We start from the raw sequence: 13,200 nt of genomic DNA on the forward strand, positions 1-13,200 counted from the left end.
GAATGCACACTTACCTCATGTGGACTTTCATGTGGAATTGTAAGCCTTTGTTTGTGAAAGTACACGAATACAGAGAAGTTTGGGTTTTATATTACCTTCATTGAAAAATATTTATCAAAGTCCTACTATGTGTAGCTAGACACTGAGAATACAAATGGGAAGAGAGAAATTCAGTGGAGGAGACAGGGGTGTGTGTGTGTGTGTGTGTGTGTGTGTGTGTGTAATTGAAATGTTATGTTATTTTAACAGAAAAAGTTTCAATCTACTATAGGCATGGAAGAAATATCTGCCTAGGGAAGTCAGGTAGGGCTTCACAGAAAGTTAAATTTGAATTGAGTCTTGAATATGTTCATCTATGGCACGGGATTATGCCAAGACACTAAATTATAAGTAGTTCCAAATTCCTGGATTACAAAAGTCAACAGAGGGAAGGTTGGTGAGGATACTAAAAAGAAAGAGGCAAGGTCATAGGTCCTCTTGCTTAGGACCTCTTGCTATTCTGTAATTTATAGAAAAGAGAGCCTACTTAAGAACTTTTAGCAAATTTGTTTTAGAGAGACCACTCTGGTGGGAAAGAGTGAAAGTAGAAAAACTAGTTGTTGAAAACAACAACAACAACAACAACAACAACAACAACAAGAACAACAACAAAAAACCTATGGCAAAAGCAAAGGAGTGAAAAATGGTGAGGGTTTGTATGATGAAGGCCTGAAAGGCAGCAATGAAATCAGCACTTTACTGAAACTAATGAGAAACACAGCATAAAATGAGAATTCAGCTTTTGACATAACCAAAAAATGAAATATGCAACTGCATAAATACTGAAAAAAAATTGATACAGAAAATGCTTTTGCTTACAAAATCCAAAGCCAAGATTAAGATTAAGCATTTGTGTTATTCCATACTTCAGTTTATGAGTTTCTTGGCAGAAGAACCTAATTTGCATAGTGTTGCTAGGAAAACTGTGTCATCTTTCAGAAGCTTTCTGAAAGCTTTTCAAGTAAAAGGAAAGAAAACAAAAGAACTGTTCAAGTTTGCAATTCTCTCATTCTCATAATTATGTATATATTTTTAAAAATGCTGCACAATTATAATCTGTAAACAGAGCATGTTCTAATTAAAATTATAATTAATTTCAATTATACTGAGGTCACCTGTATGTCAGGTCATTATGGGAAGCAAATTCCCAGAAAAACAATTTCTTCCAGTCACTGTACCAAATCATTCTGGATTAATCATTTAGAGATCTATCATCATGAAAATTAAGTTGCGTCATTAAGACAAATCAAAATTCCATGGTGATGAACTCCAATCTTTTCCCTGTATCATACGGCATTCCAACATTTTTGGGGCAGTGAGATGCAACAGGAACTCCAAATTATCATATTATACTATAATAAATACTAGATTTAGCAAAGAAACCTTTAGGTCAAGAGTCAGATAGTGACGGAATTCAAATGTCATGTAAAGATCAAGCCATCATTCCCTCACTCTCATGTATAACTAATATAATGATTTTAACTAGGTTATTCTACTTTCTAATTTAATTCCCTTAGTCATACCCAGAGTTCCATTAATTAATAAAGCCAATCTCTAGTTGAGTTTCTTTATGGGGAGTTTTGAAAGTACTTTGCATGAAAGAACACCATGCCACAGTCAGAGAACGCAGTCAGGGATCCATGCTCTGCATCAAACATTCAGAACTCAGTACAGAGAAAGAAATATCACATACTCCATCTTTTTAACTACTGGTTTAAAGGGACATTTTTCTCTTTGGGGAGTTAAACTAAGAAAAGATATGAAGGATTTAACTTAAATATATTCACATCTATAACATTGTTGTTTGGCTTAAGTATAGAAAAATTTTTGAAGATGTTAGAAGTGAGTTTTGGCCTATCCTAAAATGATTAATGTGAACATGTAATACAACAAAGGAAAATACCCGTAATCTACTCTGGTACAAATGCTATTAATTTTAACTTCACTTTCATTTTTAAATTGAACATCAGGGATATCAATTTGAACTTCTAATTTCCGTGCTATAGTCTGGGAAGCCTTTATTTATATCTAAAATGACAGTGGGAAAGAAATTGTAAAATTAGGTGTGATTCATACTTATATAATTCCTTTTTTAAAAGAAATGTTACCAAGTACTAACAACTGATAATACTGTGTGCCATTTCTAACTGGGAACACCAAGTCACCAAAACATAACCTGTAGAGAGGACACAATGAGCCAATGCCATCAGTTACAGAACTTGATAAACCTAAACCATATTCCCATCTCTAGGTATTGTGAATTTTAATAATTGTTTTGTTGTTTCGGTGAAAGGAAAAAACCCATTTAGCACTTGTCATTGCTAATGCATTTCAAGGCTTAGCACGTTTAAGAAAATCCCCTTGGTCTGCAGGGTATGGTCTGATCCACATTTACTGGTGTTTTTCTATAGAACCAGCTAAGCGTGTCTGGCTAGTTCTCCAGACGTCAATCACTGAGATGAGAAAGCACAGATATTTGCCCCATATCACAAACCCTTGTGTGGACTCCATCAAATGTCCTGAATGATTAGATCATCTGAACTACCTTCTCACTGACTTCTAAATTTCAACAGTGGGATGTGCTTCCTGAATTCACTAGTTATGCTAAGATCTAGATACAGTCTCGGACTTCATCAATGTGGTATTTTTTGTTTTGTGGGGTTGTGCTCAGCACACTATATAGCACACGTGTGCTTTGTGTTTCTATCATATAAGGTGAAAGATATCTATGTTCAAACTATTTGTTCCCAAATCTTTGCCAAAAATTACCAACTTAAGTTCCTTTTTCCTGTAATTTCCATGTAATTTCTCTCACCGGTTTTCTTTTTTCCCACCTCCAGTAACTGCTTGTGCAACAGTAAAATTAATATACAACTCTTTGCCTTTAAAATTAGAGTAAATTAATTATTAGTGTCCTATGAGTTCTTAAATAGCACACAATACATCAACTGCTAACACTGTAACATAGAAGAAAACAAAGTTAGGGCTTATTAAAGCAATTTTCTTTGGTAAACCCATGCTTCACATTAAATCAAAACAGGTATTTTTTTCCTTCCTTGAAAACATGTGTTTTATTCTGTGTGGTATGTTGTGCGATTATGTTTTAAATTTTTAGTTTTTTAAACAGTTAAACTAAGAGTAATTTTAAGTAGAAATAATTCAAACAATTAAAGTCTCACTGACTAGACAGAAACAATTATCCATAATGGTTACTATCCCAGAACCAAATGCAAACATATGGTAAAAATATCCACCCTGGAACCAACAACTGCTAGATATGTGATATTTTGGGGGGTTCAAAATTCTTTTTCTTCCCCAAGACAAGAGTCTCGCTCTGTCGCTCAGGCTGGAGTACAGTGGCGAGATCTTGACTCAATGCAACCTCCACCTTCTGGGTTCAAGCGATTCTCCTGCCTCAGCCTCCTGAGTAGCTGGGATTACAGGCACCCACCACCACGCCTGGCTAATTTTTGTATTCTGTTGGCCAGGCTGGTCTCGAACTCCTGACCTCAGGTGATCTACCTCCCTCAGCTTTCCAAAGTGCTGGGATTACAAGCCTGAGCCACGGCGCTCGGCCGGGGTTCAAGATTCCTAACGTTCATTTGAATGTCATATTGGCAGTGCAATCACTAAGATCTCTTTTCAACTAAAACTGAGAATTAGCTACAGCAAATAAGTTGTGACATGAAGATAAAATACATATTGGCAAAATATAACACACTGAATCCCTTGGCTACATTAAATACTTAATATTGGTGATTTCCTTTAGGCTTTATATTTTTAAAAAATATTTATTTAAAACATGAAACTTATTTTTTTTAACAAGGTGTCTATTACTATTCCGCTACCTATGATGGTAAAGAATACAGTTTTTTAAAAGGAAAATAGTTGGGCATCTGTTTGACAGAAATGAGTACTTCAAGTACATAAGTAAATCATCAACAGAACTATACACTCTAAGCAACAGCAGTAAAAAGGAAAAGAGCTAGAATATGTATTTCAGATAAAGATTAAATTTCACAATATAATAAATAAATGCACCGATTTATACAACTTGTGAAAACCTTCTGATGATTACAAGTAATACTGTCTGTTACTGACTTTGCTGATACCAGCACTGCCTCACATAGAGAAATTCAAAGGTAAAATTCTTGTCCCTAATGCCACAAAATATACAAAGCTTTTATATTTGTTATTAAATATTTTGTCTGCCAAAAATCCTGCAAACTAAAATACATCTTGGCAGTTTGAATAGCCAGCATAATTATTTTGATATAAAAAGATAAGAAAAATTTTAATATGAAAATTAATAACAGCAAAAGGAGAAACCTGTTGTATAAATACACATTTTAACATAAAAGTGAGACTTACTATCTCACTTAAGAGGAAGAAAAACATTCGATACAATTTACTTGAAGATTTGAAAATAATTATATTTTCCCAGCTCTAGATAAATATATTACTTGAATTTACTAGTCATCTTCAATATACAATATATAACGCGCAAAACTGGGAATGTTACAATACCAAAACCTTTCACAGCACTAGTTACCAGTTACCAGAACTGTAAGAAATATTTAGCTACATATCAGCTTAATACTTGGTATACAGAAAGAGATATGGCTAAGCTGTGGGAAACAATAGTGCAATCAAACATTAAGGACCACAAAATATATTCTTTTTCCTTTTTAGTTTGTATTATATAACTGCATTATCCTACCTTAATGGCATTATTAACTGAGTATGAAACTTCTTTATTTTAATGCATTTTAAAAGTAACCCTTCTTTTTAGGTTTGGTTGATTTACTTTTGAAATGCAGTTCCTATGAAATACCCAGACTATTTATAAAATCCTATGCAATGAATAACTTGTAGCTAAAATGAAATATTTTATGTGAAGTTTTTAATAACTTTTAAGTAGTAGCTTGGTTTTCATTTTTCCAAAACTTGGAAGTGCATAAACAACTAAGAGAGTATATAAATAATGTAAATAGAATATCTTAGTTACATGGAGGGAATTAATCTGTTCACCTATATTATGTAACATGGAGTTTATCATGAACAGAGTTTAACAGTCTCAGTCTGAGTTACCCTGTTAAACTTCTTTTCCTAAAAATATCAGAAATAATTATACAAATAGGTACAGTCCAGCTGTCTTTGATCTCTGTTCTCTACAATGATAAAACTTTATAGTTTTTCTTCTAACATAAATATCTCCAAACAAAACTTGGAAAAAAATAATGAGAAAATAAAATAAGAAACAATTAACACTTTGTGTATTATAAAAACCAATAATCATCACGTTTTAAAAATTGCAGTTACTTCTTAGGAAGGCCTCCTATTACAAAGGCATCATATTACTGACTTGACACAGAGATTGCTATACAAAAGTCAATCAGGGGATGCCACAGAAGAGACAAGCCCCAGGCGTCCTGGCACTGGGGCAGGCAGTGAGAAGAGAGAAACCCATGGTAACCAAGTGCTGTGGGGACTGCTCTGGGAGGCTACTCTATTGGCTAACAATTACTAGTGGAGGAATTTTCACTTCTCACTCTTCATTTCAGCTGATCTAAAGAATTTGGTGTTTCAAAACTGCCATTTGTATTACCAAACTTCAAACCCACTGTCTTATCCAACTTACATCTGAGACACAGGATGAGTTAGTTGGAGTGGGGCATAGAGGGGGTGGACAGGAGAGATCCTAGATGTCAGGGTCAAGAGATGCATTGTTCTTATAGCTTAATTAAGGGCTATATCCTGAAAGAATTCATATCTATAGAGCATGAAAGTCCACTATGTTGACAGCCCAGTTGGAAATAAAAGATGTTTTACTTTAGAAGTGCTGCATAGTGGCAGCCCCTATAACTTTCTAAGTTATAGCTCTGCATGAATATTTTCTTCCTTGATTCCTGTTAAAAATAAGTTCCATGAAGACAAAAATATTGTCCTCATTATTAATAAAAATTAGCTAAAGCATCTCTAGGCAATTGTGTTTTGGTACATTATATCAATATGTAAAAGTTACTAAGCGAAGGATTCCTGACAATAAGTCTCATTGGGAAAAATCTTATTATAGAATTGAATAAATTGTTATTTGGGGGTCAAGAACATGAAATATTATTTTTCAGGCACTATTTTAAGGAATTACTAACCATGTGACCATCAAGATAAGTGAGCATAAGGAACACAGATCTAAATCTAGCAAAGCAAGCCTTTTTACAGGGCTTAAATGACATTCACTTTACTTGGAATCATTTTGGTTCATTCCTTTTTCTTTCTTTTTTTGCATGCCTAACCGTTCATTCACTGTGTGTGTGCTGCTATGCGTCCTCATGCATGAGCTATGTCAACAACAATCTACTGATAAGAGAACATGAAAATGTACAAGTTGTAGGAGACTAACATGGTTTTAACTTATCTCAGTACATATTTTTCTGAAATGTTCCCTGTGATTAAGTTGTGAACAAATGAACATGCCACATGTCAACAAACTGAGCAAACGTGGATTGTTAGTGACTTAGTGGTGGAGGGAGGGCTAGAGAAAGGCCAGCTGTGTTGGTCCGCCAATCTCCTGTGTCCCACTTCGGTTACCAAAATACAACCACTGGTAGGGAGGGCTCATCTAGAACCAGAGTGAGGAATAAGGATTGAGAATAAAACTCAGCAAGGATGATGAATGAGTTTCAGCTCATTGCTGGGATTAGCTGAAGAATGAATAGGAAACAGTGGATGAAGGAACAAGCTATTCCAGGGACCTTTTGAAGCCCTTGGACCTCACGTCCCTTATAGCTAAGGAAGGATAAAATGGATGTAGGCCAGTGCTAATCATTTGAGAAATTTTGCTAAAGGAAGATTTTGATTCAGTCGATATGAAGTGGATCTGAAATTCTGCATTTCTGTAAGCTCTCAGGCTGCTGCCCCATGGATCACATTTTGAGTAGCAATGATCTACACCAGAGCTGTCCAACAGAATTTCTGCAGTGATGGAAATTTTCTACATCTGTACTGTCCACTGTGGTTACTGAACACTTGAAATGTAGTTGGTACAACTGAGAAATGGAATTTCTAATTAAGTTAATTTTTTTAAAGAGTAGGGGTCTTGCTCTGCTGCCCAGGCTGGAGGGCAGTAGCATGACTATGGCTCACTGCAGCCTTTAACTCCTGGGCTCAAGCAATCCTCCCACCTCAGCCTTCAGAGTAGCTGGGACTACAGGCACATGCCACCATGCCTAACTAGTTAAAAAAAATTTTTTTTCAGAGACAGGGTCTCACTATGTTGCCCAGTCTGGTCTCAAACTCCTGGCCTCAAGCCATCCTCCCGCCTCAGCCTCCCGAGTCACCGGGATTACAGGTGTGTGCCACTGTGCCTGGCTTAATGAAATTCCATTTAAATTTAGATAGCCACATGTAGCTAAAATATCAGATAGGATAGATCTAGATATTCATGGGTCATTTCTTGTCAGTAAGAACAATATACATCACAGCCCCAAATGATCTAATCCATCAATTCATTTAGATTATCTAGCAAGTATCCTTTTATATAATGCCAGCTGTAAAATTAGTGTCTTTAAATTGTTGTCTTCCTAACACTTAAATGACCCACCATGTATGCTTAAGCGAGAAATGAAAGTGGTCATTTTGTAGTGGATTAATTTATGGGGAAAGGAAAGCAGAAAGCAGTGAGAATTTCAGCAACCATGACTGCATTGGGCATTGCGAAAATGAAGAGCCAGAATGTAGGAAAGAAACTCAGAAAGGGAGGTGAAGAGACCCTAAAGAGAAATACTGCATACTCAGGAATTTTATTTAGGTCTGATTCTGTCCCTTTACCTCCTTTAAAAGCAAGTTCTTCCTCAGGAAACGGAACTGAAAGAAAATATATTCTGGCTGATGCCCTCCCCTTCCCTGACCTCCCACCAGCCCCCATCCTCCAGGTGAAGGAGAGCCTATCCGGGAGAAGAGCTGACAATTCCAGCCATTACAGTCACTGCAGTCAGGTGCAGGTGGGAACTTCTGACCCCAGCTCATGCATGGATCAAAGCACAGAGGCCCCATCCCACTCCCCAAAGCTGTGATCCGATCCCGTGGAGAAGCTCTTCCCTACTTTTTTTTTTTTTTGGTAATCGCATCTACTACAAGAAGAAGAATTATTTATGATACTGACAGGGGCCTAAGGAGGCTCTGAAGACCCCCTCCTGGAAACAGGTGTCAGTGAAGTCATTTGGGCCCTGCACAGCCATGCAGAGACAAAGCATATAGAGAAAATTGCTCTCATTTAACAAAAAGTATATCCAAATTGTCATTTTAGAGAATTTCCCCCATCCAAAGCCATTTGCAGGAAAATTCTGGCTAATTAAGGATTCCATTAAGAGACTCACGCTCTACCAACTGAGCCAGCCAGAAATGTACTGTAGGATTCCATTAACTGAGACTTTACAGCATACACAAAAGATGTTACCTGCGAGTGAAAAGACCACCAAACAAACCAACAAAATTCAATCCTTCACATCACACTCTTAAATTTGGGACACGTCATAAGCTAGACTCTTTTCTATTAGCAAAGGGGGATGAGGGGTGAAAATCAATATAGCTATTTATATTAATACATTCTTTATGCTAGAGTTCTTCCCCTTCTTGCCCTCACTTTTCCTTTTTTAGTAGAGATGGACAGAGATCTGTAATGTCAGAGAGTAGAGATGGACAGAGATCTGTAATGTCAGAGAGTTCTGGGAACCTGGTACCTCTGTTAGGTTGCACAGGAAAGTGTTTACAGAACAGCACTTAGGTGGGACTATCAGAGGGGCTGAAAAAGGAGACCTCTGACTTCATAAGTGCAGATATAATTAGAAAAACTGAGTAATTCATGACTTTTTTTTTTTTTTTTGAGATAGAGTCTTGCTCTGTCACCCAGGCTAGAGAGCAGTGGTGTGATCTCAGCTCACTGCAATCTCCATCTCCTGGGTTCAAGCAATTCTCCTGCCTCAGCCTCCTGAGTAGCTGGGATTACAGGTGCCCGCCACCACAGCCGGCTATTTTTTGTATTTTCAGTAGAGACAGGGTTTCACTATACTGGTCAGACTGGTCTTGCACTCCTGACCTCAGATTATCTACCCACCTCAGCCTCCCAAAGTGGTGGGATTACATGCGTGAGCCACAGTGCCCAGTCTCATGACTCTTTTTAAACTACCTGATATAACTATCTTTGGAAAATTTCCATTTATTTACAACTTAGGTAAAATATATAGTCAGACATACTTGGTCGGGAATCCCTCAGGGTCATTTATTTTAAAGACATCAAAATTTTGTGATTTTTACTAGTAGTTAAATACCCAAGTTATAAACAAGAGTAAAGTGTCAAACAGTTAAACTCCTTTGATATAATTAAATAATATGCCTGACAATAGTTCATTTTAAATGCTCGCCTATTAGTATTTCTCTTTAAACACTGGGAAATAATTGTCTAGAAAATTATCAGTGATGCTATATCACAAGATTATATGTATGTAGGTATATATATACATATAAATGTATATGTGTATGTATATATACACACACATATATGTGTATATGTATATATCTGTGTGTGCATATATCTATTAAGAACCTAGCAGGCTGCTTCATAAAAATTATCACCACTGAGTCAGTACCCTGTTTATTTCTCTTATATACAATATTTTAAAATATTATAATTAATATTTTGGTATATAATGGCTAAAGAAAGCTTATTTAAGGATATTTTTGTGACTTTTTGATATGTATGCCTTTGGCTTTCAAAGATTTGACCAGTGTAATGTTGACTTCTAATAAGCTACACTGAAGTAGAGTGGTTTAGAAAAAGGAAAATAATATCCACCTGACAGGAATTAAGAATTAAGTGAGATAATAATAACAATAACATAAAGCCCTTAAGAAAAAATTTAAATGTCTTCTGTTGGAAAGTTTGTGTCAGAAGCCACTACAGAGAGTGGGTGAGTCTGGGTAATCTTTCAGTATATAAATCTCGGTTGGGACCTTAGGGAATTCCTGGATATCAACACTTCACTGTATCATAAATTCAAACAGAATATTAAATAATTATTAAATTGAAATTAAAAATTAGAAACGAAATGTGGACATTTTAGTTTGGAAAGCTGTAACAAGTTTTGTCAGGTAAGGGAGCAGGTAATTTTATGAAAATACCCAGAGAATTTTGTTAACGTGCACGCCTACTGCTTATGATAGATTGAAATAAAATTGACTTGCATACATGTATATCATTTGTTGATTATGGCACAGACACACATTCACAAAGTCTTAGGTACAGAATATTTACGCAAAATTCCACATTAAAAAACAGAAAAGTGCAGTGCCCTTAGCCAACAAAAATATACTTTAGTAATAAATTAAATCCCATTAACATTAAAATTGACATGAAAGCTATTTAAAGTGTTACAATATTAGATGTGACATGCAAGAAAAAGAAAGACATTTCAGGCAGGAATATCGTGCATTAAGATTTGCATTCATTCATAGTATTGGGCAGGTTTTCAACATATTCTTGACCACTAAGCACTAGGAGTTGGAGGTGATACCAATCTACATTCAAAACACAACTTAATTTATATTTTAGTCTCCTAACCTACTGATTTTAAGAAAATGGCCAATGCCTCCAATAATGAAACCCAGGAAGTTTTAACCACATATTATTATGCAGTTGCACAGTAGGAACATTCCATCAGACCAGATCTATGGAAAGTAAACATTTTGCAATTCCACCTTTTAGACAATGCAATCGTCTCAGATTCCTCCTACCTTATTACTGTTGTCAATATATTTGAACATGTCAGGTTTGCACAAAAAGAAAATGGCTTTGTGGAATGTATTTTTTGGTACAAAAATATTCTCTAATACCTCAAATCAAAATTTCACCCACAGCAAAATATCAAGCCATAGAGGTGCTTCAGTGGTGCTTACTTATCTACGCAGAAAACTACAAGAACCACCACTTGCTTCCAAGGACTTTGTATTAAGTGGCAATAACTTCTCTTCCAAAGAATAGCACTAATATGATTACACCTCTGACTGTGGAGTGCTCCTTCCAAGCTCTTTAATTCCCTGGAGAATTCGCTTCACATGGCCCACCTTCGGTATCCCCAGGTCCTAAAATAAAAGAACAGAAAAAGGTAGAAATAATTAAAAATGAAAGAAAAAAGGCAGAAAGAAAATTTTAAAAATGAAAGAAAAGAAAAAAGTGTATTGATAATAGAAAACTGGGGATTGAATATTTAACCAGTAAGAAACATAATTAGCATTCAGTTCATTCATTTTAGTTTATATTCAGTGATTCCGGAAGTGAAAGCTAGAAAAATGTTTATAAAACAAAAATAACCTGACACTGAAGAATTCCCAACTGGTACAAAAAAAAAAAATCACATTCTACATAAACTCTTAACTATGACATTCTCGTAATTATACACAGTGGCTTTTGACTTCAAGAGTCAAAACCTAAATTTTCTTTCTTCTTTTCTTTCCCTTCTTCTCTCTCTCTCTCTCTCTCCTCTCTCTCTCTCTCTTTCTTTCTTTTCCCCCCCTCTCTTCTCTCTGTCCTCTTAGAAAGGCTCTTTTGGGATCTCTGAGAAAAAAATGATGTGGGACAGTAGGGCACCCACAATTAGTTCTAAGACAACATTTCTTGCGCTAAAATATTAAATTTAAAAGTGAGACCTAATTCTAGAGAAAGATACCAGTACCTGCTAAATAAATTTGGACTCTATATGCATTTGCAGTTGCATTACAAGTCTTTGTTTGAGAGGAATATTTAATTTAAATAGTCTTTATACTTTGTAATGTATGTGTGTAAAAAATCACTTAAACATAACTATCTGTTAGTTGATGCTTTCCCTCAAAACACTATTGGCTCTTTTCTCTCAAAATTATTATTCTTGTTTCTTAAAGAAACTTCTTCCTATAAGTGCCAAGAATTCAATATTTAACTTTCAGAAATAGATGATGACTGCAGAGTGTGCACAGCAAGTACTTTGCAAATATTTGTTGCAGAAATAAGTTAAAACTAACCAAGGGTGAATAACCGCTAGTTATTCACTCTGAAAAACTAAAGCAAAGAGTTACAGCCTCCAAATCCTAGTTTCTTTAAGTGAAAGGGCATCGTCAGTTTGCTAATATGTGAAGACAACTTCTTCAAAAAAAAATTGAACTATTTGAAAATTATTAAAAAGATGACTCCCAAAATGGCCTAAAAAAAACCAGGGTTATAAAATAATGTAACTTGTCTGAGAAGATAAAGATGCAACTATCCACCCTGTTTGGTAATTTATTTATTTTTCAACTTTTAAATGAAATAGATCAAACTGGTGTAAGTCTTCTGTCCTTGTCTCTCTCTTTCTCCCCTTTACCCTTTAAGAACTCTTGGAGTTCTTCAGCAGTAATGAATCCTTCTGGAAAATACTGTTTTCATAGCCAATGCTATTGTCAAACGAGATAATTTCAAGATATTTCATAGATATTTAACTGACTCAGAAAAATATCTTCTCCTATGACACAGGGCATCCAAAATTAGTCCTAAGGCTACTATACATTTACTGAATATCTGCTAAAGTATCAAGCTTAAAAGCAAGGCCATACAAATGCTTGCTACCTAAATTTGAAATATACATGCATTTACAGTCACATTTAGATTTTTTGAGTGGAATATTTAAATATCTTTACCTCTTTGTGAAAACATAGGTATCCAATTACAAAATATATTTAAATATTAAATATTTTATTTTAGGCCATAAATACGTTGTATTCTCAAGACTAAATCTTCTTTGGGGGAGGTAGAATCTACTTAGAATTACTATTTGGGTATACAATGAGAAGAATGTTTTCCATAGAGTTACAATAACTTACTAGCTATACTTTTTTAAAAATTAATTTTATTTAATTTTAAGTTCCAGGATACATGTGCAGGAGGTGCAGGTTTGTTACATAGGTAAAAGTGTGCCATGCTGGTTTGCGGCACCTACCATCCCTTCACCTAGGTAGTAAGCCCCACGTGCATTAGCTATTTATCCTGATGTTCTCCCCTCCCTCTGTGCTCCCAATAGGCCCCAGTGTATGTTGTTCCCCTCCCTGTATCTATGTGTTCTCATTGTTGAGCTCCCACTTATAAGAACATGTGGT

The 13,200-nt window shown here is 35.4% G+C and overlaps 1 protein-coding gene across 5 annotated transcripts in view; it reads right to left on the minus strand.

Moving 5' to 3' along the window:
* Window positions 1-10,524: 10,524 nt before the first annotated feature.
* The window catches only part of DGKH (diacylglycerol kinase, eta), a 124,964-nt gene continuing 122,288 nt past the window's right edge, over window positions 10,525-13,200 (minus strand). For 2 of the 5 annotated variants that reach the window (XM_011974636.1, XM_011974635.1), the window contains one exon: window positions 10,525-11,178. In XM_011974636.1, the coding sequence (XP_011830026.1) occupies window positions 11,089-11,178 (90 nt within the window). In that variant the 3' untranslated portion in view covers window positions 10,525-11,088. The remainder of the gene's footprint in view (window positions 11,179-13,200) is intronic. The other 3 variants (XM_011974638.1, XM_011974639.1, XR_001005447.1) reach the window with 2 other exon arrangements.

The sequence above is a fragment of the Mandrillus leucophaeus genome, unplaced genomic scaffold (assembly GCF_000951045.1).
Source record: "Mandrillus leucophaeus isolate KB7577 unplaced genomic scaffold, Mleu.le_1.0 Scaffold147, whole genome shotgun sequence".
In the NCBI taxonomy this organism is placed as follows: domain Eukaryota; kingdom Metazoa; phylum Chordata; class Mammalia; order Primates; family Cercopithecidae; genus Mandrillus; species Mandrillus leucophaeus.